Source organism: Rana temporaria, unplaced genomic scaffold (genome assembly GCF_905171775.1).
Source record: "Rana temporaria unplaced genomic scaffold, aRanTem1.1, whole genome shotgun sequence".
Classification (NCBI taxonomy): Eukaryota; Metazoa; Chordata; class Amphibia; order Anura; family Ranidae; genus Rana; species Rana temporaria.
The window spans coordinates 11705-39634 of NW_024404541.1; the positions used below are offsets into that span (position 1 = coordinate 11705).

General features: G+C 48.1%; 1 protein-coding gene across 2 annotated transcripts; it reads left to right on the forward strand.

The window, feature by feature from the left end:
- On the forward strand, positions 1-27849 carry LOC120922164 (secreted frizzled-related protein 2-like). 2 transcript variants are annotated; one of them, XM_040334630.1, is made up of 4 exons: positions 1-95; positions 10285-10815; positions 15901-15978; positions 27070-27849. In XM_040334630.1, exons 2-4 carry the CDS (start codon positions 10317-10319, stop codon positions 27375-27377), a joined length of 885 nt encoding a protein of 294 aa, XP_040190564.1. In that variant the 5' UTR covers positions 1-95; positions 10285-10316; the 3' UTR covers positions 27378-27849. The 2 variants fall into 2 exon arrangements, with proteins under 2 accessions (XP_040190564.1, XP_040190563.1); XM_040334629.1 differs by lacking the exon at positions 1-95 and adding an exon at positions 3439-3554.
- The last annotated feature ends 81 nt before the right edge of the window (positions 27850-27930 follow it).

A 27930-nucleotide genomic window follows, 5' to 3' on the forward strand; every position in this document is an offset into this window, starting at 1 on the left:
TGGGGATACCAGGACAGGAAGTGAGGGGAAGTCTTTTTAATGAGGACACCAGGACAGGAAGTCTTTGAATAGGCACACTAGGATAGGAAGCGAGGGTAAGTCTTCCCTCTTTTCTACTACTTTGGAGGAATTTACTTTTGTTGTTAGATATAGTTGAAAGCCGATCATACATTATACAATCTTATTTAGATCTTCCATCTTCTATATAGCGCCAGGGCCTGTCTGATTGGATAGACATTGATTGGTTTGTTCCGGTGTGTCCTCCTATTGCACAGTTTTGGTAAATCCAAAGGAGATTGTACAACCAGATTGTACAGTGTATGGCCAGTTTGTGACGATAAATGCTGTACTCAGCACACCGAGGGGAATGTTATAGTGGTTGCACAGACACATCCGGGCCTCTCCTGCTGGTTGTCAGTGGATTAGTGTCATCAGGTGAAGGGTTAGCGGGTGTGGTGAATATTGTTGGTGTTGGACACCCCGGTGATCCTAGGGGGAGGGGAGCTCTGTTCTCTGACATCATTGCTGGCTATAGAGGGGGATTCTGAGAGGATTTCATGAATATTGAATCACTGACAGCAATATTCCACACAGATGGTGAGATTTGTGGGGACAGGCGGCGAGATTTGTGGGGACAGGCGACGAGATTTGTGGGGACAGGCGACGAGATTTGTGGGGACAGGCGACGAGATTTGTGGGGACAGGCGGCGAGATCTCTGGGGACAGGCGGCGAGATCTCTGGGATCAGGCGGCGAGATTTCTGGGGTCAGGCGGCGAGATTTCTGGGGTCAGGCGGTGAGATTTCTGGGATCAGGCGGTGAGATTTCTGGGATCAGACGCAGAGATTTCTGGGGACAGGCGGCGAGATTTCTGGGGTCAGGCGGTGAGATTTCTGGGATCAGGCGGTGAGATTTCTGGGATCAGACGCAGAGAGTTCTGGGGACAGGCGGCGAGATTTCTTGGATCAGTCGGCGAGATTTGTGGGATCAGTCGGCGAGATTTGTGGGATCAGGCGGCGAGATTTGTGGGATCAGGCGGCAAGATTTGTGGGATCAGGCGGCGAGATTTGTGGGATCAGGCGGCGAGATTTGTGGGATCAGGCGGCGAGATTTGTGGGATCAGGCGGCGAGATTTGTGGGATCAGGCGGCGAGATTTGTGGGATCAGGCGGCGAGATTTGTGGGATCAGGCGGCGAGATTTGTGGGATCAGGCGGCGAGATTTGTGGGGACAGGCGGTGAGATTTCTGGGGTCAGACGGCGAGATTTGTGGGATCAGGCGGCGAGATTTGTGGGGACAGGTGGAGAGATTTCTTGGATCAGGTGGCGAGATTTCTTGGATCAGGTGGCGAGATTTCTGGGATCAGGCGGCGAGATTTCTGGGATCAGGCGGCGAGATTTCTGGGGACAGGCGGCGAGATTTCTGGGGACAGGCGGCGAGATTTCTGGGGACAGGCGGCGAGATTTCTGGGGACAGGCGGCGAGATTTCTGGGGACAGGCGGCGAGATTTCTGGGGACAGGCGGCGAGATTTCTGGGGACAGGCGGCGTGATTTCAGGGGACAGGCGGCGAGTGGGGACAGGCGGTGAGATTTCTGGGATCAGGTGGTGAGATTTCTGGGGACAGGCGGCGTGATTTGTGGGGACAGGCGGCGAGATTTCTGGGATCAGGCGGCGAGATTTCAGGGGACAGGCGGCGAGTGGGGACAGGCGGCGAGATTTCTGGGATCAGGTGGTGAGATTTCTGGGGACAGGCGGCGTGATTTGTGGGGACAGGCGGCGAGATTTCTGGGATCAGGCGGCGAGATTTCAGGGGACAGGCGGCGAGTGGGGACAGGCGGTGAGATTTCTGGGGACAGGCTGGCAAGATTTCTGAGGCGGCGAGATTTCTGGGATCAGGCGGCGAGATCGTGAGATGTCTGGGGACTTTTGCCATCACTGTCATTCCTGGGGAGAGATCTCACCAATGGAGTCCCTGCGATATACATAAGACACCCTAGGCGAAACCTAATTTTGCCGCACCTCCCCTGGCTCCACCCCTGACTCCACCCCTTTTCCCTGCCCATGTATACCCCGCCTTTTTAATGAAGCGCCCATCAAATGCAGCCTGACCCGCGCCCATCAAATGCAGCCTCACCAGCGCCCATCAAATTCAGCCTCACCAGCGCCCATCAAATGCAGCCTCACCAGCGCCCATCAAATGCAGCCTCACCAGCGCCCATCAAATGCGGCCTCACCCGCGCCCATCAAATGCAGCCTCACCAGCGCCCATCAAATGCAGCCTCACCCGCGCCCATCAAATGCAGCCTTTACCTGCGCCCATCAAATGCAGCCTCACCCGCGCCCATCAAATGCAGCCTCACCCGCGCCCATCAAATGCAGCCTCACCCGCGCCCATCAAATGCAGCCTCACCCGCGCCCATCAAATGCAGCCTGACCCGCGCCCATCAAATGCAGCCTGACCCGCGCCCATCAAATGCAGCCTGACCAGCGCCCATCAAATGCAGCCTGACCAGCGCCCATCAAATGCAGCCTCACCCGCGCCCATCAAATGCAGCCTCACCAGCGCCCATCAAATGCAGCCTCACCAGCGCCCATCAAATGCAGCCTCACCAGCGCCCATCAATGAATGTTTGCTTGCTCTCATTCATTCAGGCTTTGGGACACAGTCCTCCGCCGCTGCCCATGGCACCTCTGACACTATGTGTGAACGGAGCGGCAGCTGCCTGCTGACTCTGAGACTTAGTTGCCTGTTGCAGAGAGAAGAGAGTAGGAACACAAGTGGCAGCAGTGTGCCCTAGGCGGCTGCCTAGTTTGCCTAGTGGTAGCACCGGCCCACTATAGTGGCTTTTATAGGATCCAGGGCCGGGGTGTTGGCAGACAAAAAAGGGGCAGAACCTGCAACCTATGCTGCTAAATGAGTTCAGTGCTCATAGGGGGAGGAGAGGGGGGGGCACATTTCGGGCCCATTCTCCCTGGGTGGTAAAGGAAAGGACCTTCGTCCTGACGCCGGCGGTGGGACCCCGTATTCTCCACCATCGTCGCGTCGGTGAATTCCGATTTCGAATCCAAGATCTCGGTGTCCCTGCGTGCCGAGTCTTGTTCTGCGAACACAAAACAAATCCGCGAGGACTTAACTCTTCAGACTGAAGGACTCGCTCCGTCGCAGAAACACCAAGTCAGCACGTTTTTTTTTGTATTTTTTGTTTTTTTAGTGTGTGTGTGTGTGTTTTTGCACAAGAGACCTTTTCAGGACTCCGTCTGCTGGTGGTGCTTTTTATTGAATTAGCGCCACGCCTGGAAATTTATGATACTAATCCGAGGGGAGTTTGTGTTCTACGCCTGCGGGCAAAACACAGCCCCAGCCGGAGAGCCGAGCGAGAGACCCGCTCTAATTATTGGCTGGAGGTTTCTTTTTTTTTTTTCTTTTTTTTACATCCCCCCCTCCATTCCAGCAGCTGAACATTCAGAGACACGACACATACCTATCCAGACTTTCCTGCCGCAGCCTGTTCTCCTCCTTGGGAGTTCTCCCGTCTGCTCGCAAACCTACGCAAGGTAAGTCCCATTGCATGGTGGTTTGGAGTGAGTGGAGGTGGAGGGTCACCTGGGGCACGGTGACCACCAAACAGTTCTTTATATTTTTAGATCAAGGCCCAGATTCTCAAAGGAGATACGACGGCGTATCTCCAGATACGCCGTCATATCTCTGCGTTGCGCGGTCGTATCTATGCGCCTGATTCTTAGAATCAGTTACGCATAGATTTCCCTAAGATCCGACAGGCGTGACTGTGTTACACCATCGTATCATAAATGCATATTTACGCTGGCCGCTAGGTGGCGCTTCCGTCGAATTCCGCGTCGAGTATGCAAATTAGCTAGATACGCGAATTCCCGAACGTACGCCCGGTAAAGTTACGCCGTTTACGTTAGGCTTTTCCCGGCGTACAGTTGCCCCTGCTATATGGTGGCGTAAGTGCGGCGTAACAATGTTAAGTATGGCCGTCGTTCCCGCGCCGAAATTTGAAAAAGTTACGTCGTTTGCGTAAGTCGTCCGTGAATGGGGCTGGACGTCGTTTACGTTCACGTCGAAACCAATGCCGTCCTTGCGGCGTACTTTGGAGCAATGCACACTGGGAAATTCCACGGACGGCGCATGCGCCGTTCGGGGAAAAACGTCAATCACGTCGGGTCACAGAAGATTTACATAAAACACGCCCCCCTGATCCAAATTTGAATTAGGCGGGCTTACGCCAGCCGATTTACGCTACGCCGCCGCAACTTACGGAGCAAGTGCTTTGAGAATACAGCACTTGCCCGTCTAAGTTGCGGAGGCGTAACGTAAATCAGATACGTTACGCCCGCACAAAGTTGCGCGGATGTACGAGAATCTGGCCCTATGGTCTTTATTTCATCCAGATGTCTGGGGACAGGCGGTGAGATGTCTAGGGACAGGCGACGAGATTTCTGGGATCAGGAGGCGAGATTTCTGGGGACAGGAGGCGAGATGTCTGGGGACAAGGCGGCGAGATGTCTGGGGACAAGGCGGCGAGATGTCTGGGGACAAGGCGGCGAGATTTCTGGGATCAGTAGGCGAGATTTCTGGGATCAGGCGGCGAGATTTCTGGGATCAGGCGGCGAGATTTCTGGGATCAGGCGGCGAGATTTCTGGGATCAGGCGCCGAGATGTCTGGGATCAGGCGGCGAGATTTCTGGGATCAGGCGGCGAGATTTCTGGGATCAGGCGGCGAGATATCTGGGATCAGGCGGCGAGATTTCTGGGGACAGGCGGCGATATTTCTGGGGACAAGGCGGCGATATTTCTGGGGACAAGGCGGCGATATTTCTGAGGGACAAGGCGGCGATATTTCTGAGGGACAAGGCGGCGATATTTCTGAGGGACAAGGCGGCGATATTTCTGAGGGACAAGGCGGCGATATTTCTGAGGGACAAGGCGGCGATATTTCTGAGGGACAAGGCGGCGATATTTCTGAGGGACAAGGCGGCGATATTTCTGAGGGACAAGGCGGCGATATTTCTGAGGACAAGGCGGCGATATTTCTGGGGACAAGGCGGCGATATTTCTGAGGGACACGGCGGCGATATTTCTGAGGACAAGGCGGCGATATTTCTGGGGACAAGGCGGCGATATTTCTGGGGACAAGGCCGTCTGACTTTTTCCATCGGAAATTCCAATCGTGTGTATGGGGCATAACTCATACACTATATAGAAGAATCAGGACCTCCTTCCTCCTGCTGGGGATCCCTCTAGTGATATAAAGATCTATATAGAGGAATCAGGACCTCCTTCCTCCTGCTGGTGACCCCTCTAGTGATATAAAGATCTATATAGAGGAATCAGGACCTCCTTCCTCCTGCTGGTGACCCCTCTAGTGATATAAAGATCTATATAGAAGAATCAGAACCCCCTTCCTCCTGCTGGTGATCCCTCTAGTGATATAAAGATCTATATAGAGGGATCAGGACCCCCTTCCTCCTGCTGGTGACCCCTCTAGTGATATAAAGATCTATATAGAGGGATCAGGACCCCCTTCCTCCTGCTGGTGACCCCTCTAGTGATATAAAGATCTATATAGAAGAATCAGGACCTCCTTCCTCCTGCTGGGGATCCCTCTAGTGATATAAAGATCTATATAGAGGAATCAGGACCTCCTTCCTCCTGCTGGTGACCCCTCTAGTGATATAAAGATCTATATAGAGGAATCAGGACCCCCTTCCTCCTGCTGGTGACCCCTCTAGTGATATAAAGATCTATATAGAGGGATCGGGACCTCCTTCCTCCTGCTGGTGATCACTCTAGTGATATACAGATCTATATAGAGAAATCAGGACCTCCTTCCTCCTGCTGGTGACCCCTCTAGTGATATAAAGATCTATATAGAGGAATCAGGACCCCCTTCCTCCTGCTGGTGATCCCCTCTAGTGATATAAAGATCTATATAGAGGGATCAGGACCTCCTTCCTCCTGCTGGTGACCCCTCTAGTGATATAAAGATCTATATAGAGGAATCAGGACCTCCTTCCCCCTGCTGGTGACCCCTCTAGTGATATAAAGATCTATATAGAGGGATCAGGACCTCCTTCCTCCTGCTGGTGATCCCTCTAGTGATATAAAGATCTATATAGAGGAATCAGGACCTCCTTCCTCCTGCTGGGGATCCCTCTAGTGATATAAAGATCTATATAGAGGGATCGGGACCTCCTTCCTCCTGCTGGTGATCCCTCTAGTGATATAAAGATCTATATAGAGGAATCAGAACCCCCTTCCTCCTGCTGGTGATCCCTCTAGTGATATAAAGATCTATATAGAGGGATCAGGACCCCCTTCCTCCTGCTGGTGACCCCTCTAGTGATATAAAGATCTATATAGAGGGATCAGGACCCCCTTCCTCCTGCTGGTGACCCCTCTAGTGATATAAAGATCTATATAGAAGAATCAGGACCTCCTTCCTCCTGCTGGGGATCCCTCTAGTGATATAAAGATCTATATAGAGGAATCAGGACCCCCTTCCTCCTGCTGGTGACCCCTCTAGTGATATAAAGATCTATATAGAGGGATCGGGACCTCCTTCCTCCTGCTGGTGATCACTCTAGTGATATACAGATCTATATAGAGAAATCAGGACCTCCTTCCTCCTGCTGGTGACCCCTCTAGTGATATAAAGATCTATATAGAAGAATCAGGACCTCCTTCCCCCTGCTGGTGACCCCTCTAGTGATATAAAGATCTATATAGAGGAATCAGGACCTCCTTCCTCCTGCTGGTGACCCCTCTAGTGATATAAAGATCTATATAGAGGAATCAGGACCCCCTTCCTCCTGCTGGTGACCCCTCTAGTGATATAAAGATCTATATAGAGGAATCAGGACCCCCTTCCTCCTGCTGGTGATCCCCTCTAGTGATATAAAGATCTATATAGAGGGATCAGGACCTCCTTCCTCCTGCTGGTGACCCCTCTAGTGATATAAAGATCTATATAGAGGAATCAGGACCTCCTTCCCCCTGCTGGTGACCCCTCTAGTGATATAAAGATCTATATAGAGGGATCAGGACCTCCTTCCTCCTGCTGGTGATCCCTCTAGTGATATAAAGATCTATATAGAGGAATCAGGACCCCCTTCCTCCTGCTGGTGACCCCTCTAGTGATATAAAGATCTATATAGAGGGATCAGGACCTCCTTCCTCCTGCTGGTGACCCCTCTAGTGATAGAAAGATCTATATAGAGGAATCAGGACCTCCTTCCTCCTGCTGGTGATCCCTCTAGTGATATAAAGATCTATATAGAGGAATCAGGACCTCCTTCCTCCTGCTGGTGACCCCTCTAGTGATATAAAGATCTATATAGAGGAATCAGGACCCCCTTCCTCCTGCTGGTGACCCCTCTAGTGATATAAAGATCTATATAGAGGGATCGGGACCTCCTTCCTCCTGCTGGTGATCACTCTAGTGATATACAGATCTATATAGAGAAATCAGGACCTCCTTCCTCCTGCTGGTGACCCCTCTAGTGATATAAAGATCTATATAGAAGAATCAGGACCTCCTTCCCCCTGCTGGTGACCCCTCTAGTGATATAAAGATCTATATAGAGGAATCAGGACCTCCTTCCTCCTGCTGGTGACCCCTCTAGTGATATAAAGATCTATATAGAGGAATCAGGACCCCCTTCCTCCTGCTGGTGACCCCTCTAGTGATATAAAGATCTATATAGAGGAATCAGGACCCCCTTCCTCCTGCTGGTGATCCCCTCTAGTGATATAAAGATCTATATAGAGGGATCAGGACCTCCTTCCTCCTGCTGGTGACCCCTCTAGTGATATAAAGATCTATATAGAGGAATCAGGACCTCCTTCCCCCTGCTGGTGACCCCTCTAGTGATATAAAGATCTATATAGAGGGATCAGGACCTCCTTCCTCCTGCTGGTGATCCCTCTAGTGATATAAAGATCTATATAGAGGAATCAGGACCCCCTTCCTCCTGCTGGTGACCCCTCTAGTGATATAAAGATCTATATAGAGGGATCAGGACCTCCTTCCTCCTGCTGGTGACCCCTCTAGTGATAGAAAGATCTATATAGAGGAATCAGGACCTCCTTCCTCCTGCTGGTGATCCCTCTAGTGATATAAAGATCTATATAGAGGAATCAGGACCTCCTTCCTCCTGCTGGTGATCCCTCTAGTGATATAAAGATCTATATAGAGGAATCAGGACCTCCTTCCTCCTGCTGGTGACCCCTCTAGTGATATAAAGATCCATATAGAGGAATCAGGACCTCCTTCCTCCTGCTGGTGACCCCTCTAGTGATATACAGATCTATATAGAGGGATCGGGACCTCCTTCCTCCTGCTGGTGACCCCTCTAGTGATATACAGATCTATATAGAAGGATCAGGACCTCCTTCCTCCTGCCTTACATTAAGGTCTTTATTTCCCCATCTTTTTCCACCACTTTAGCTTGTAATCTGTATCCTTTTATTACTTAGTAGGTTGGCGCTTTATAGACGAGTGACAGACAAAGCCATATTTGGCTATACGGCTCGCCGCTATTTAACCAGCGGGGGCTGTTTTGGGAAGGGGGGGCCGATTCCTGCTTTGGACAAATTTCTTGGAAACATTTTTTTTTCTTCTTGCTTATAAAACCACTTTTGATTGTTTTGTTAATTTTGTCTGTTTTCCAATTCGATGTTTTGGTTCCAATTTTTTTTTCATCTGCTTTTTGCTACATTTTAATTGCAAGACAAAACTTTTATAAGCACTCCAAATTTAATTAGCATCGTCATGGAGCAACGAGGGAGGCAACCGCGTTCATCGTCTGTCTATACACGGTAAAACCTTGGTTTGAGAGTAACTTGGTATGAGAGCGTTTTGCAAGACAAGCAAAACGTTTTAATAAATTTTGCCTTGATATACAAGCGATGTCTTGATATGAGAGCAGCGTCATGTCACAACTGAGTATAAAAGAGAAGAGAGGAGCCTCTAAGTGTAGCAATCTGGTTACATTTAATGAAGGTTCAACATTTAGCGACTTATTGCTACACTTAGAGGAGGCGCCTCTCTTCTCTTTTATACCCTGTAAAAAAAAAAAATGCTTTGATATACAAGTGCTTTGGATTACAAGCATGTTTCTGGAACCAATTATACTCGTAATCCGAGGTTTTACTGTAGTCACCAGTTATATATTTATATAATTCTGATATATTCTATAGTGCTGTACAGAGATCACTGAACCAGTCCCATCAGTCTCTGTACAGAAGAGCTTACACTCTAATGCCCCCCCCCACAGTCACATCAGTCTCTGTACAGAGGAGCTTACACTCTAATGTCCCCTCCCCCACAGTCATATCAGTCTCTGTACCCGAGGAGCGTACACTCTAATGTCCCCTCCCCCCCACAGTCACATCAGTCTCTGTACAGAGGAGCTTACACTCTAATGTCCCCTCCCCCCCCACAGTCACATCAGTCTCTGTACAGAGGAGCTTACACTCTAATGTTCCCTCCCCCCCACAGTCACATCAGTCTCTGTACAGAGGAGCTTACACTCTAATGTTCCCTCCCCCCCCACAGTCACATCAGTCTCTGTACCCGAGGAGCTTACACTCTAATGTCCCCTCCCTCCCCACAGTCACATCAGTCTCTGTACCCGAGGAGCTTACACTCTAATGTCCCCTCCCTCCCCACAGTCACATCAGTCTCTGTACCCGAGGAGCTTACACTCTAATGTCCCCTCCCTCCCCACAGTCACATCAGTCTCTGTACAGAGGAGCTTACACTCTAATGCCCCCCCCCCCAGTCACATCAGTCTCTGTACAGAGGAGCTTACACTCTAATGTCCCCTCCCCCCCACAGACACATCAGTCTCTGTACAGAGGAGCTTACACTCTAATGTCCCCTCCCCCACAGTCATATCAGTCTCTGTACCCGAGGAGCGTACACTCTAATGTCCCCTCCCCCCCACAGTCACATCAGTCTCTGTACAGAGGAGCTTACACTCTAATGTCCCCTCCCCCCCACAGTCACACACTATTATTATTAGTATACATTTATATAGCTCTGACATATACCGCAGTGCTGTACATTGGGGTGGAGTTCTGCTCAATGTGATTGGGGGGCCCCCGTAGTGTGTCCATCTTCTTCCGGGGTGAATAAACGCTCTTGCCCAACCCCCACTAGGCGACCCCCTGAGACCCGATGGACACTTTTTCCTCTCTTTAGGTAATATATATGAAGGTCAACCAATTTCTGACTTTTGTTTTCTCTCTTTTTAGTCTAGAATCGTGTCCTCCATAACCCTCCAGAGATGACCATGTGGCTACTCCAGTGCATCGGGGTCCTCTTGGGCATTGGGGTCCATCTTCACCCAGCGGGTGCCTTCCCCTTCCTTCTCACCCAGCTGAGCACCCGCAAGAGCAGCTGCAAGCAAATCCCCAGCAGCATGACGCTGTGCCACGCGGTGGGCTACGGAGAGATGCGCCTGCCCAACCTGCTCGGCCACGACACCATGAAAGAGGTTCTGCAGCAGGCCGGATCCTGGGTGCCTCTTCTCACCAAGCAGTGCCACGCTGACACCAAGAAGTTCCTTTGCTCGCTCTTCGCCCCCGTCTGCCTGAGCGACCTGGAGGAGGCCATCCACCCCTGCAGGTCCCTCTGCGAGGAGGTCCGCGACGGTTGCACGCCCGTCATGGCTGCCTTTGGCTTCCCGTGGCCCGAAATGTTTAACTGCACCCAGTTCCCCGAGGGCAACGAGCTGTGTGTGCCCCCTGCTGGCCTGGATGAGAAGACACTCGTGGTGAAAGAAGGTAGGTGACTAGTGGCGGCTGGTGCTCAAAATATTTGTGGAGGCGCAAACAACAAAAAAACAATTGCAGCCTCACTGTGCCCATCAAATGCAGCCACTGTGCTATCAGTTGTCACCACTGTGCCATGCCATCAAACACAGCCACTGTGCCATGCCATCAAACACAACCACTGTGCCATCAATTGTCACCACTATGCCATGCCATCAAATGCAGTCACTGTGCCATGCCATCAAACGCAGCCACTGTGGCATCAATTGTCACCACTATGCCATGCCATCAATTGTTGCCACTGTGCCCATCAATTGTTGCCACTGTGCCCATCAATTGTTGCCACTGTGCCCATCAATTGTTGCCACTGTGCCCATCAATTGTTGCCACTGTGCCCATCAATTGTTGCCACTGTGCCCATCAATTGTTACCACTGTGCCAATCAAATGTCGCCACTGTGCCCCGCAATTGTCGCCACTGTGCCCAGTAAAATGCTGCCACTGTGACCTGTATGTGCCATCAATTGTTACCACTGTGCCCAGCAATTGTCGCCACTGTGCCCTGCAATTGTCGCCACTGTGCCCAGTAAAATGCGGCCACTGTGACATGTATGTGCCATCAATTGTTACCACTGTGCCCGTCAATTGTTACCACTGTGCCCAGCAATTGTAGCCACTGTGCCCCGCAATTGTCTCCACTGTGCCCAGTTAAATGCCCCCCCCCCCCCCGCCTGGCACTTACCTTTCTGGGGTCGGCCGTGCTTCTACCGTCCCTCAATATCTTCTCCCGGCCTCGATGACGCTTCAGCCAATCAGGTTACCGATAACCAGAACCGGTGAACCTGATTGGCTGAGACGCCTGTCAGTCTTATCCAAGGAATGCACCGCCGGTACGTCCCGAGGATAAGCATTCAGGAAGCCGACTACAGCCTGAGGGCTGTACTCGGAAAGCCTATCAGAGCTGCTGGCTGCTGGCTCTGATAGGCACTTCCACACAGCCAACCAGCTGCCGTTATTCAGCTGGCTGGCGCTCAGCATCCGGCCATCTGAATAGTTGGCGCCAGCCGCGAAAATACATAGATTCATGCAATGCACGAATCTATGTATTTCAGTGGCTGTGTGAGAGCCAGAGGGGGCGGCGCTCCAGCGCCCTCTATGGACGAACCGCCACTGTAGGGGACCCCCGATCATCAATGGTCAGGACTTGGGTCTGCAGGTCCCAGTACACTGACCTATAATTTGACTTAACCGGGGGAAGGACTGAGAACCTTCGGCCTGAGGAGCACATGGTTATATAGTTAGTTAGTCAGGTTGAAAAAAGACACAAGTCCATCCAGTTCAACCATAAAAATAAATAAAATAAAAAATCTCATACATTACCATATACACAATCCTATACCCACAGTTGATCCAGAGGAAGGCGAAAAACCCCAGCAGAGCATGAGATCTAATTTGCTACAGCAGGGAAAAAAATTCCTTCCTGATCCCCCCCCGAGAGGCAATCGGATTTACTCCGGATCAACTTTACCTATAAATGTCAGTACGCAGTTATATTATGTCAGGGCTCGACAAAACCCGGGCGCCCGGTCGCTATTGCGACAAGAAAAAGTGACCTGGCCCCCGGGGAAGCTTAGGCCTGCAGAAGGCCGCAAAGCCACGGCCTCAGTTACTGGCCGGCACGGGCCTGTCGCGATCGCGCCGCGCCGGCCAGTAATTGAGGCCGCGGCCTTCTGCAGGCCTAAGCTTCCTTCTGTGATCTGGCGCCATCTTGTGGTGGTTCTTGGCATTACAAGTAAAATGGCAATCCAGCAATTCTAATGTGTCTTTCACTGTGTTTTGACTGCCATCTCCTTCCCTCTAATTAGAACCCCCCAAACATTTATTTATATATAGAATAAAAAAAAAATATATATATATAACACCCTAGAGAATAAAATGGCGGTCGTTGCAATACTTTCTGTCACACCGGATTTGCGCAGCGGTCTTACAAGCGCACTTTTTTGGGGGAAGAAATACACTTTTTTTAATTAAAAAATAAGACAACAGTAAAGTCAGCCCAATTTCTTTTATATTGTGAAAGATAATGTTATGCCGAGTAAATTGATACCCAACATGTCACCCTTCAAAATTGCGCCCGCTCACGGAATGGTGACAAACTTTTACCCTTTAGAATCTCCATAGGCGACATTTAAAAACATTCTACAGGTTACATGTTTAGAGTTACAGAGGAGGGCTAGAATTATTGCTCTCGCTCTAACGATCGCGGTGATACCTCACGTGTGTGGTTTGAACACCATTTACATATGCGGGCGCTACTCACGAATGCGTTCGCTTCTGCGCGCGAGCTCGGCGGGACGGGGCGCGTTTTCCGGCTCCTAGATTCCAAGCAAATTTTGGCAAACCCTGTCTTCTGTACATTTAGGAAAGTATCCAGACCTTTCTTAAAGCAATCTACTGGGCTGGCCAGAACCACCTCTGGAGGGAGTCTGTTGGCCATGCAAAGTGTGCCGTGGTGCCAGAGTGCTCGATGGTCATGGTAAAGGTGGTGTCCCTAATGGCATGGCTTCTTATGTGAGACTGTGATCTTCCAGTAGACATGTGCAATTCGTTTAGTTTCGAATTTTGTTTTTTTAACGAATTTTAACAAATTTTGTTAATTCCGAAATTTCCGAATTTCTGAATTTCCGAAATGTCGAATTTCTGAATTTCCGAAATGTCGAATTTCTGAATTTCCGAAATGTCGAATTTCTGAATTTCCGAAATGTCGAATTTTCGAATTACCGAATTTCAGAAATTTGGAAATTTTGAAGATTCGAAAATTTGAAAAAAAAATGTTAAGGTCAATATTAAAAATGCAAAGAGTCTGTTATATATTTTTTTTTTACGGGGAACCTCCATGCACACAAAAAAAGCATAGGGTTCCCCCTAAAACTACATACCTTTTCCTTGATGAGCATCTTCTATGGATGCCAAGGGAGAAATTTTCATGTAACTTCTACATTCTTATGAACTTGGTTTTCCGTACTTTTTTTGTTTTGTTGTTGTTGTAATAAATATAGAGATTTGTAGATTAGCCACTAGAGGGAGTTCATAGTTATAGCGGAGTTCCACCCTAAAAAGCGAACTTTTTATGACTAGTTTGCCTTTAACCACTTCAGCCCCGGACCATTATGCAGGTAAAGGGCCTTGCCCCTTTTTGCGATTCGGCACTGCGTCGCTTTAACTGACAATTGTGCGGTCGTGCGACGTGGCTCCCAAACAAAGCTGGCGTCCTTTTTTTCCCCACAAATAGAGCTTTCTTTTGGTGGTATTTGATCACCTCTGCGGTTTTTATTTTTTGCGCTATAAACAAAAATAGAGCGACAATTCTGAAAAAAACACAATATTTTTACTTTTTGCTATAATAAATATCCCCCAAAAATATATAAAAAAACTTTTTTTTTTCCCTCAGTTTAGGCCGATACGTATTCTTCTACCTATTTTTGGTAAAAAAAAATCGCAATAAGCGTTTATCGATTGGTTTGAGCAAAAGTTATAGCGTTTACAAAATAGGGGATAGTTTTATGGCATTTTTATTAATAATTTTTTTTTTTAACTACTAATGGCGGCGATCAGCAATTTTTTTTCTATTTTTTTCATGACTGCGACATTATGGCGGACACATCGGACAATTTTGACGCATTTTTGGGACCATTGTCATTTTCACTGCGAAAAGTGCTATAAAAATGCACTGATTACTGTGAAAATGGCAGTGAAGGGGTTAACCACTAGGGGGTGCTGTAGGGGTTAAGTGTGATCTCATGTGTGTTTCTAACTGTAGGGGGCGTGGCTGGACTGTGAAGTCACTGATCGTCTTTCCCTACATCTGGGAACAGACGATCACTGACACTGCCACACAGAAGAACGGGGAAGGTTTGTTTACACTCACCTCTCCCCGTTCTTCAGCTCCTGAGACCGATCGTGGGACACTGGCAGCAATCGGGTCCGCGGGCGCGGTCACAGAGCTTCGGACTGGGTCGCGTGCGCGCGTGACCTACGGCTGGGCTCTTAAAGGCGACGTACCTGGACAAGCCTGTGCCCAGCCGTGCCGCTCTGCCGACGTATATCGACGTGAAGGGGTCCTTAAGTGGTTAAAGGGGAGTTCCAGCCTTTTAAAAAATTGTAGCTGTTGACTTATAATAAACAAACACTGACTTGCTCCACGGTCCAGCGACACGGGCACCCGGAGCTCTGCTCCTCCGTGCCACCCCAACACCCCCGCGCGTGGCGCCTCCATTCACAGTGTGGGCACCCGGCTGTGACAGCTTTCGGCTTCACGGCCGGGGCACTCGCGAGTCACGCTGCGCTCTAGGAGTGGACAGGCGATGGCCTGGGACCTGACGCGTGTCCCCCACGAGATCGCCTAAAGGGAGGGGCCACCTAAGGTGAGAGGAGGAGTCACCTAGGCGGTCCCTGGGTGGAAGTAGGAAGTGGGACATGAAGTCCCACTCCTACCGAAGCCCCCCCCCCCCCCCCCCAAAAAAAATGACAGGAGTGCTTAAAGTGGAAGTTCCACTTTTGAGTCGCTGGATCGCTTCTTTGCCAAGACTATTAACTTCAGAGTAGCACCTACGTAGTAAATGCGATTGAAAATGTGTTTTTGTCTGTGTCCCCACTGGTGAGGTTTCCCATCACTTTGGTCTTAACAGGAAGTGAAGGTAAATGTCTCCAACGTGGACTCAGGCGGCAATAAAAGCCAGACAGAGCTCTTTCTTGCTCTATTCAAAGTGAAATGAAAAATGTTGCATTATAAAGGTTTTGGACCACCTTTTTCTCCCCTCTGTACATGTCTATTGACAACCTAGAGCAGTGATGGGGAACCTTGGCACCTCAGATGTTTTGGAACTACATTTCCCATGATGCTCCTGCACTCGGCAGTGTAGTTGAGCATCATGGGAAATGTAGTTCCAAATCATCTGAGGTGCCAAGGTTCTCCATCACAGGCCTAGAGTTTCAGGTATGCTTCATCTTCTTTCAAATAAGCCGAGTTGAGAAATCATTGTAATCCCCGAAAGAGGAGTCTCTGACCTCTCTGTGTAATCGTGTCTTCTGTCCGCAGAACTCCCGTGTGCCGCCTGCCAGAGCGGAGGAGACGCCGACAAAGAATTCCTGCAGGGTTATTGCTCTTGGGATTTTGGTAAGTACCTTAAAGTTGTTCTTGCATGATGACCAGAGTTTCATTTATACACTGATCACCAATGTGAGGGACATTCTTCTCACTGATCACCAATGTAAGGGACATTCTTCCCACTGATCACCAATGTAAGGAACATTCTTCCCACTGATCACCAATGTAAGGGACATTCTTCTCACTGATCACCAATGTAAGGGACATTCTTCTCACTGATCACCAATGTAAGGAACATTCTTCTCACTGATCACCAATGTAAGGGACATTCTTCCCACTGATCACCAATGTAAGGGACATTCTTCTCACTGATCACCAATGTAAGGGACATTCTTCTCACTGATCACCAATATAAGGGACATTCTTCCCACTGATCACCAATGTAAGGGACATTCTTCTCACTGATCACCAATGTAAGGGACATTCTTCTCACTGATCACCAATGTAAGGGACATTCTTCTCACTGACCACCAATGTAAGGGACATTCTTCCCACTGATCACCAATGTAAGGGACATTCTTCCCACTGATCACCAATGTAAGGAACATTCTTCTCACTGATCACCAATGTAAGGAACATTCTTCCCACTGATCACCAATGTAAGGGACATTCTTCACACTGATCACCAATGTAAGGGACATTCTTCTCACTGATCACCAATGTAAGGGACATTCTTCCCACTGATCACCAATGTAAGGGACATTCTTCCCTCTGATCACCAATGTAAGGGACATTCTTCTCACTGATCACCAATGTAAGGGACATTCTTCCCACTGATCACCAATGTAAGGAACATTCTTCCCACTGATCACCAATGTAAGGAACATTCTTCCCACTGATCACCAATGTAAGGAACATTCTTCCCACTGATCACCAATGTAAGGAACATTCTTCCCACTGATCACCAATGTAAGGAACATTCTTCCCACTGATCACCAATGTAAGGGACATTCTTCTCACTGATCACCAATGTAAGGGACATTCTTCCCACTGATCACCAATGTAAGGAACATTCTTCTCACTGATCACCAATGTAAGAAACATTCTTCCCTCTGATCACCAATGTAAGGGACATTCTTCTCACTGATCACCAATGTAAGGAACATTCTTCCCACTGATCACCAATGTAAGGAACATTCTTCCCACTGATCACCAATGTAAGAGACATTCTTCCCACTGATCACCAATGTAAGGGACATTCTTCCCACTGATCACCAATGTAAGGAACATTCTTCCCACTGATCACCAATGTAAGAGACATTCTTCCCACTGACCACCAATGTAAGGGACATTCTTCTCACTGATCACCAATGTAAGGAACATTCTTCTCACTGATCACCAATGTAAGGAGCATTCTTCTCACTGATCACCAATGTAAGGGACATTCTTCCCACTGATCACCAATGTAAGGGACATTCTTCCCACTGATCACTAATGTAAGGGACATTCTTCTCACTGATCACCAATGTAAGGAACATTCTTCTCACTGATCACCAATGTAAGGAGCATTCTTCTCACTGATCACCAATGTAAGGAACATTCTTCTCACTGATCACCAATGTAAGGGACATTCTTCTCACTGATCACCAATGTAAGGAACATTCTTCTCACTGATCACCAATGTAAGGAACATTCTTCCCACTGATCACCAATGTAAGGGACATTCTTCTCACTGATCACCAATGTAAGGGACATTCTTCTCACTGATCACCAATGTAAGGGACATTCTTCCCACCGATCACCAATGTAAGGAACATTCTTCTCACTGATCACCAATGTAAGGAACATTCTTCCCACTGATCACCAATGTAAGGGACATTCTTCTCACTGATCACCAATGTAAGGGACATTCTTCCCACTGATCACCAATGTAAGGGACATTCTTCCCACTGATCACCAATGTAAGGAGCATTCTTCTCACTGATCACCAATGTAAGGAACATTCTTCTCACTGATCACCAATGTAAGGGACATTCTTCTCACTGATCACCAATGTAAGGGACATTCTTCCCACTGATCACCAATGTAAGGGACATTCTTCTCACTGATCACCAATGTAAGGAACATTCTTCTCACTGATCACCAATGTAAGGGACATTCTTCTCACTGATCACCAATGTAAGGGACATTCTTCTCACTGATCACCAATGTAAGGAACATTCTTCTCACTGATCACCAATGTAAGGAACATTCTTCTCACTGATCACCAATGTAAGGGACATTCTTCCCACTGATCACCAATGTAAGGGACATTCTTCCCACTGATCACCAATGTAAGGAACATTCTTCTCACTGATCACCAATGTAAGGAACATTCTTCTCATTGATCACCAATGTAAGGAACATTCTTCTCATTGATCACCAATGTAAGGAACATTCTTCTCACTGATCACCAATGTAAGGAACATTCTTCTCATTGATCACCAATGTAAGGAACATTCTTCTCACTGATCACCAATGTAAGGGACATTCTTCCCACTGATCACCAATGTAAGGAACATTCTTCTCACTGATCACCAATGTAAGGGACATTCTTCCCACTGATCACCAATGTAAGAGACATTCTTCCCACTGATCACCAATGTAAGGGACATTCTTCCCACTCATCACCAATGTAAGGGACATTCTTCTCACTGATCACCAATGTAAGGGACATTCTTCCCACTGATCACCAATGTAAGAGACATTCTTCCCACTGATCACCAATGTAAGGAACATTCTTCCCACTGATCACCAATGTAAGGGACATTCTTCCCACTGATCACCAATGTAAGGAACATTCTTCCCACTGATCACCAATGTAAGGAACATTCTTCCCACTGATCACCAATGTAAGGAACATTCTTCCCACTGATCACCAATGTAAGGAACATTCTTCTCACTGATCACCAATGTAAGGGACATTCTTCTCACTGATCACCAATGTAAGGGACATTCTTCTCACTGATCACCAATGTAAGGAACATTCTTCTCACTGATCACCAATGTAAGGGACATTCTTCTCACTGATCACCAATGTAAGGGACATTCTTCTCACTGATCACCAATGTAAGGAACATTCTTCTCACTGATCACCAATGTAAGGGACATTCTTCTCACTGATCACCAATGTAAGGGACATTCTTCTCACTGATCACCAATGTAAGGGACATTCTTCCCACCGATCACCAATGTAAGGAACATTCTTCTCACTGATCACCAATGTAAGGAACATTCTTCCTACCGATCACCAATGTAAGGGACATTCTTCCCACTGATCACCAATGTAAGGAACATTCTTCTCACTGATCACCAATGTAAGGAACATTCTTCTCACTGATCACCAATGTAAGGAGCATTCTTCTCACTGATCACCAATGTAAGGAACATTCTTCTCACTGATCACCAATGTAAGGAGCATTCTTCTCACTGATCACCAATGTAAGGGACATTCTTCCCACTGATCACCAATGTAAGGGACATTCTTCCCACTGATCACTAATGTAAGGGACATTCTTCTCACTGATCACCAATGTAAGGAACATTCTTCTCACTGATCACCAATGTAAGGAGCATTCTTCTCACTGATCACCAATGTAAGGAACATTCTTCTCACTGATCACCAATGTAAGGGACATTCTTCTCACTGATCACCAATGTAAGGAACATTCTTCTCACTGATCACCAATGTAAGGAACATTCTTCCCACTGATCACCAATGTAAGGGACATTCTTCTCACTGATCACCAATGTAAGGAACATTCTTCTCACTGATCACCAATGTAAGGAACATTCTTCTCACTGATCACCAATGTAAGGGACATTCTTCCCACTGATCACCAATGTAAGGGACATTCTTCCCACTGATCACCAATGTAAGGAACATTCTTCTCACTGATCACCAATGTAAGGAACATTCTTCTCACTGATCACCAATGTAAGGGACATTCTTCTCACTGATCACCAATGTAAGGGACATTCTTCTCACTGATCACCAATGTAAGGAACATTCTTCTCACTGATCACCAATGTAAGGAACATTCTTCTCACTGATCACCAATGTAAGGGACATTCTTCCCACTGATCACCAATGTAAGGGACATTCTTCCCACTGATCACCAATGTAAGGAACATTCTTCTCACTGATCACCAATGTAAGGAACATTCTTCTCATTGATCACCAATGTAAGGAACATTCTTCTCATTGATCACCAATGTAAGGAACATTCTTCTCACTGATCACCAATGTAAGGAACATTCTTCTCATTGATCACCAATGTAAGGAACATTCTTCTCACTGATCACCAATGTAAGGGACATTCTTCCCACTGATCACCAATGTAAGGAACATTCTTCTCACTGATCACCAATGTAAGGGACATTCTTCCCACTGATCACCAATGTAAGAGACATTCTTCCCACTGATCACCAATGTAAGGGACATTCTTCCCACTCATCACCAATGTAAGGGACATTCTTCTCACTGATCACCAATGTAAGGGACATTCTTCCCACTGATCACCAATGTAAGAGACATTCTTCCCACTGATCACCAATGTAAGGAACATTCTTCCCACTGATCACCAATGTAAGGGACATTCTTCCCACTGATCACCAATGTAAGGAACATTCTTCCCACTGATCACCAATGTAAGGAACATTCTTCCCACTGATCACCAATGTAAGGAACATTCTTCCCAATTTTGTTTATTAAAAGTCTTGCAAACAAAAAGCTATAAGATATACATAAATATACACATATTTACATAAATGAAAATAAATATAGCAAATCTGCTCTCAAACAAAAGACTTTACAGCAAAGCAAAAATCATGTAATCACTGGAAAAATAAATCTTAATACAAACTCACACCACTACACCAGACAAACCTGCAAGGTCAAGAAACAAACCCGCACCCATTATGCATGCAGCCCTTCTAAGAAACGTCCAACACCATGCATTCACCTATTTCTACCTCAATTACCCGCCAGCGCGTTACCATATCGGTTTCAAAAAGTACCGCAACTCCGCTGCAGGGCTCAGCCGCAAGAGACCAAAAGGAGGGACGGCATCTCCACTCCCTTTTTGCCAGGTGGACATCGGCCAAAGTATGGAGCCAGGTCTCTTGCAAAAATAAAATCTCAGCATCAAACTCACTGAGCAAAAATAAGGCCATATCACGAGCTCTTGCAGATTTAATGCTGGCGACATTAATGGTCGCCACCTTTATCGGAGGGGGAACTGCCATCAGGATGATTGGGGTAGTCGTTTCTTGACCTTCACCATACTCTCATCACCAGAAACCGCTCTCTTCAAACTACGTGACTCCCCCTCATCCATAGATGATAAGGGAGAAGACAAAGACATCTCATCACCCGACAACACAGAAAAGGTGTTACCAAGGGGAACCCCTCTTGGATCCGACTCTGAGGAAGAGACGACCGGTTTTCTAGTCTTTCTCTTCTTTTTTTCTCTTCCTCCTGATCGCCTCCCACCCCATCTCATCCGAATCCCCATCAACGGAATATGAGACATGGGTTATGGACACCCTTCCATCAGCCCCACCCCCATCCAGCACCCCCACATTCCCCTGACCACGCTTGCGCTGCCGAGGGACAGGGACTGGAGGCTGAGTGGGAAGATCCGCTAAACCTGCCCCCCCAGCAGCCTCCGCCAGTCTGGAGGATCTACGAATAGATGGATTAGGGACAAGAGGGACAGATTTAGGGACCACATCTCTAGGGGGAACAGAAACAGATGCCACAGACACAGAAGGGACAGACTCAGGGACCACATCACTAGGGGGAACAGAAACAGATGGCACAGACACAGGAGGGACAGACTCAGGGACCACATCACTAGGGGGAACAGAAACAGGTGTCACAGACACAGGAGGGACAGACTCAGGGACCACATCACTAGGGGGAACAGAAACAGGTGTCACAGACACAGAAGGGACAATCTCAGGGACCACATCACTAGGGGGAACAGAAACAGGTGTCACAGACACAGGAGGGACAACAAGAGTTTCAGTGGCCTCATCCTCCTTATCCAGCCTCTGCAGCTCAGCCTCCAACCCTGGCAGGTTATGTAATGCCTCCGGGCATTGACTGTAGGGGTGACCAAGCTTTTGGCACAAATTGCACCGAATATCGGTACAGTCTTTAGCCAAATGGCCAAGCTCCTGGCACAAAGAACATTTCTTGCGGGTACAGGTGGAAGCAAAATGGCCCTTGTCACCACATTTATTGCACACCTTAGGCTGACCCTGGTAAAAAATGGTCAGCCTATCCCTCCCCAGAAAGGCTGAACAGGGCAGATGTTGAACAACATTTCCCTGCACCCCCAATTTTAGTGACACTGTCCAGGCCCCTGTCCATATCCCATGCTGATCACGGACCTTCCGCAGTGGAGCGAGAACTTCACCATATCGGCGTAACCATACTACCAAATCAGCCTCTGGGATGGATTCGTTACGCACAAGGATCGTCACTGATTTTATTAGAGGCTGCCTGGAAACCACCTTTGGCATCCAACCATTCCACTGCGGAAGGTCCCTGCGCCCCCTAAAACGTTCCCAAAACAAATCCAGACCCTCAGGTTTTACAAAGGATAAATCAAATTCCCAACTCCCGACGGGACAAATCAAAGCAAAAATGTCTGCGACTTTGAACCCCATTTCCAGGATCAACTCTGCCACCCTCCCCCTTACTGGTGGGGTCCCCTCCCCCTCCCACTTCAACTGGACCACGTTTCTTCTCTTGTACCCACCAACCATCCCACCACTAAACCCCCCTAAATTGTGACCACCAACATTTGCACCATTCCCCCCACCCTCCTTGGTGCGATTCCCCAAAACCGACACGTAGGTCCCAGCAGATAAACCATTGGTTTGTTTTGAACCATCTGACACATTTGCAGCAGATATCGATTGCACAGATTTGGTCTGAACAATCGGTGAGTCTTTCCTCTGCTGAGCAGGGGGAGGAATGTCATTTTTATTTTTCCCAGCAGTATTAACCCCTTCACCACCCACCACATCCATTGTTTTATCATTACTGTCATTCTTAGTACTTGCTGGAATATTCACAGTTCCTGCAGTCTTCCCAGCAGTGTCAGTTCCCACTGCTGTGCTTGTAGAAGCTTCAGCTGGCCGGTTCTCTTCTGTCAGGACAGGGTTGTCATCAGGGGATAGTGCAGGCTGGTCTGACACTGCAGCAGGTGAAACCTCCATTGCTTCTTCCACTGCACATGGTGCAATATGCTGATCCCCTCCCCCACCACAGGGAGGCTCAGGTGAGGCAATCTCATTGCTAGTAACAGGCATACATTGTACAGAGGAACTACAGGTCCCAGCAGAAACTCCAGGCAGCGCTTTGCACAAGGTCTTCCCTTTTTGCTCCTCAGTCAGGACACCGTCCACCACAGCAGGTTGGGCAGACATGTTGGAAGACAGTGAGGTGTGCTGACATTTCTCCACCTGTACTGGCTTGGCTTCAGGGACTTCTGTATTAGCAGGCTTGTTTGCTCTCAGGGGTGACTCCATCTCCTGGATACATTTTAGGGTGCCATGCTCACTATCAACCCCCTGGATGGTTGCCGTCGGCGATTCCAAGCCCTGACATGGAGGGAGAGGTGCAGAGGCAGATGGACCCGGGTCATCCATTATCTGAGGCTGGTCCCTGGAACTTGCTGTCTGGCTGGCAAATCTCCTCTCATTATCAAACTTTTCTCCACTTTTATCTTTCAGCTTTTCCAATAATAAAGATTGTTCCTTTACCTTTTCCTCCAATTCCTGCAACTCAGGCTTCATGGCCAAACGATTTTTACTCCAGGCCTGGAAGTACTTGATTTTGAAGGATTTGTGTTCAGCCTTCAAAATTTTAAGTTTTTCTTCAGCTCTTCCAATCGCCCTAAAACGATCAATGTTCTTCTGACTGAAGACATTCGCATCCACAGCAGGGCCTGGACCTACAGACAGATCCTCCACCTCCTCCTCACTAGGCCCCGTATCATCAGGGGGATCCGTCCCGGGGCCTCCCCCAGGATCAGGCATTATTCCTGGGCCAAGCTAGCAGGCAAGGCCCAGGCTTGAAAAAGGTTGGTTCTCTCAGAGAGCTCCTTGGGTGTGTCCTCCTCCTTCTTCCCACTGACCACCAATGTAAGGGACATTCTTCCCACTGATCACCAATGTAAGGGGCATTCTTCCCACTGACCACCAATGTAAGGAACATTCATCTCACTGATCACCAATGTAAGGAACATTCTTCTCACTGATCACCAATGTAAGGAACATTCTTCTCACTGACCACCAATGTAAGGAACATTCTTCCCACTGATCACCAATGTAAGGAACATTCTTCTCACTGATCACCAATGTAAGGAACATTCTTCTCACTGATCACCAATGTAAGGAACATTCTTCTCACTGATCACCAATGTAAGGGACATTCTTCCCACTGATCACCAATGTAAGGGACATTCTTCCCACTGATCACCAATGTAAGGGACATTCTTCCCACTGATCACCAATGTAAGGGACATTCTTCCCACTGATCACCAATGTAAGGGACATTCTTCTCACTGATCACCAATGTAAGGAACATTCTTCCCACTGATCACCAATGTAAGGAACATTCTTCCCACTGATCACCAATGTAAGGGACATTCTTCCCACTGATCACCAATGTAAGGGACATTCTTCCCACTGATCACCAATGTAAGGGACATTCTTCCCACTGATCACCAATGTAAGGGACATTCTTCCCACTGATCACCAATGTAAGGGACATTCTTCTCACTGATCACCAATGTAAGGGACATTCTTCTCACTGATCACCAATGTAAGGGACATTCTTCTCACTGATCACCAATGTAAGGAACATTCTTCCCACTGATCACCAATGTAAGGAACATTCTTCCCACTGATCACCAATGTAAGGGACATTCTTCTCACTGATCACCAATGTAAGGGACATTCTTCCCACTGATCACCAATGTAAGAGACATTCTTCCCACTGATCACCAATGTAAGGGACATTCTTCTCACTGATCACCAATGTAAGGGACATTCTTCTCACTGATCACCAATGTAAGGGACATTCTTCTCACTGATCACCAATGTAAGGAACATTCTTCCCACTGATCACCAATGTAAGGAACATTCTTCTCACTAATCACCAATGTAAGGAACATTCTTCTCACTGATCACCAATGTAAGGAACATTCTTCTCACTGATCACCAATGTAAGGGACATTCTTACATTGAAGCTTCGGACAGCAGCCGAGGAGGAGGTGTTGGCTAGCACAAGAGACCTTTGGTTGCCAGAGTGCTACACATTGGCATACACTGTGAAGTTTTCATACCCCAAGAGGGAATGGAAAATCCTTGAATAAGTGCACATTGCTTCTAAAGTGGAAGATCCACTTTAAATACGCGTGGCCTGGGCTTTTCTTTATCGTGCACCACGGGGCACAGAGCCATTCATTACATAATGGGTTAAGGGTCACCATCGGTGATTGGACACTGGCACAACCAATTGAAAACAGTTCCCCTACATATAACCCCTCCCATCAGGGAAGCACCTCAGTTTTTTTCACCAGTGTCTCAAGGTGTTGGACACGATAGGATGATAAAAGGATAGCTCTGCCAAAGACACCCTCCGGGGGTAAAAGGGCTATGATTTCAGACCCATCCAAGATGCCTAAAGTAGGTCAAAACTGGATGGGATCTGGGCCTCATGCACGAGGCGTCGCCTGTAATGTCTTTCTTTGGAGGACTGGGCTCTGAGGTTCAGCACTTTCGCTACTTCGCTAAAAGTCCTGGTCAGAGTCTTTTGTACTTCCCTGATGGGAGGGGTTATATGGAGGGAACTGTCTTTAATTGGCTGTGCCAGTATCCAATCACCGCTGGTGACCCTTAACCCATTATGTAATGAATATGGCTCTGTGTCCCGTGGTGTACCGCAAGAAAAGGATTTACAGGTAAGAATAGGTGCAGGAACCACCTCCCCATTTTTAAACCACCCTTGTCGCCACCCCCTACCCACCTCCAAGTTCCTTGCCTTGGTTCCGCCCCCTACCTACCTCCCAGTACCACCCCTTATTGAGGATACCGAACCAAGTATTATTTTGTGGTAATTTGTATGCAATTTGTTAATGATAACAAAATAGCAGTAAAATAGACCCCCTAAAGCTAGCAATATTGGCTCCCCCAGCAACAATAGACTCCCATTCCAGGCACACTAGCCCCCCCCCCCCCAGCGATAACAGATCCACCCAGCAATAATAGATCTCCCCCAGTGACAATACACTCCACCCCAGCAACAATAGATCCCCCAGCGACAATAGACTCCACCCCAGCAACCATAGATCCCCCAGCAACGGTAGACCCCCCGATAACAATATATCCCCCTAGCAAAAAATCACCCCACCCCACCAATAATACATCCCCCACAGCAACAACAGATCTCCCAGCAGCCAGCAACAATAGACCTCTCCCTCAACAGTAGATCCCTCCCAGCAACAATTGATCTCTCGGCAACATAAGACGCCCCCCCCATGCAAAAATAGATCCTTACCAGTTGCAATAGATCCCCCAGCAGTCAGCATCAAAGACCCTCCACCACCCCTTGCTATTACATACATTCAGTGCAGGGGGTGCCGGTGACTTGTCGTTAAGGTTCCCCTATCAAGATGGTTCCTGTAAGGACTGCGCAGGCGCAATCCTTGCCGACGGAAATCTCCGAACCTCGGCCGGCATCCAGGCTCATTCTTTAACATCCCCTGTGGATCGGAGGATGTTAAAAAAAAGAGCCAGGAGGCCGAGCGAGCGGAGCGAGGACGTGAGGCTGACTGGCCACTTTCCTCAAATTCCACGTCGCCCTGGATGCCGGCCGAGGTTCGGAGATTTTCGTCGGCAAGGATTGCGCCTGCGCAGTCCTTACAGGAACCATCTCGATAGCCGGAACCATATCGGCAGATCACCGGAACTGCGTTCCCCCCCCCCCCTCAAAAAAAAAGCCCTGTGTGTGGCCCTTTATAGCTTTCAGGGGGCAACAGTTGAGGTCTTGTATACCTTGTAAGTTGACCGCCACTGCTTTTATCTTTTTGTCATCCTCAGCCCTAAAGATCAACATCCACTCGACGTCCACTCTGGACGGAGACCTCATGGTAGTCCCGGAAGTGAAGAGCAGGACCGTATACAAGGCCAAAGGGTGGACCGAGGAGGAGCTGAAGAAGAAGACCCACCTGTGGCTGACGGACGGGGACAGCTGCATCTGCCGAGACCTCCAGGAACCCGGAACCACCGTGCTGGTCATGGGCCACCGAGTGGACGACAGGCTGGTCATCTCCTGGGTGCGGAAGTGGCAGAAGGCGGAGAAGGAGACAAAGAGGTTTTCTAGGACTGTCCGCAAGCTCCAGTGCTAGACGGAAGATAAATCCGCCAAACGCTGAGCGTGGAACGTAAACTTGCGCTGAGAACCAAAGAACGCACGTCCTCGTAATTTCTGCTCTTTGCCCCAATTCTGCCACCATCGTGTAGGCAACAAAAACAAAAAAAAAAAAACACGAAGAACTTTTTGTACGTAAGCTCACCGCGTTCCATTTATAAGGTTACATTTTTAGCACTACTACAATGCTTTCTGTGAAAATACTTTTTTTTTTTTTTGGTTGTGCCCATAACTGCCAGGTACATGTGAACATTTGCTCTTTTGTATAGCAGCTCCTCGCCAGCCGAGCAAATTGAGCTTTCCCTGCCCTGCTCCTGCAGGAGATGAGCGGAGACCTGCAGATTGTGAAGGTGTGGGGCAGCCATCAGGAAGGGAGATGAAATGTCTCAACTCTTTTTTGTATTTAGCTATTTTAAAAGGTTTTAATAATATCTCGTTCTTTAATCAGATTCCAAGAGCACCGTATCTTTGTTTTATTTTTTTATAAAAATCAACAGCCAAAGTATGTAATCGATGACTGTAATATGCTA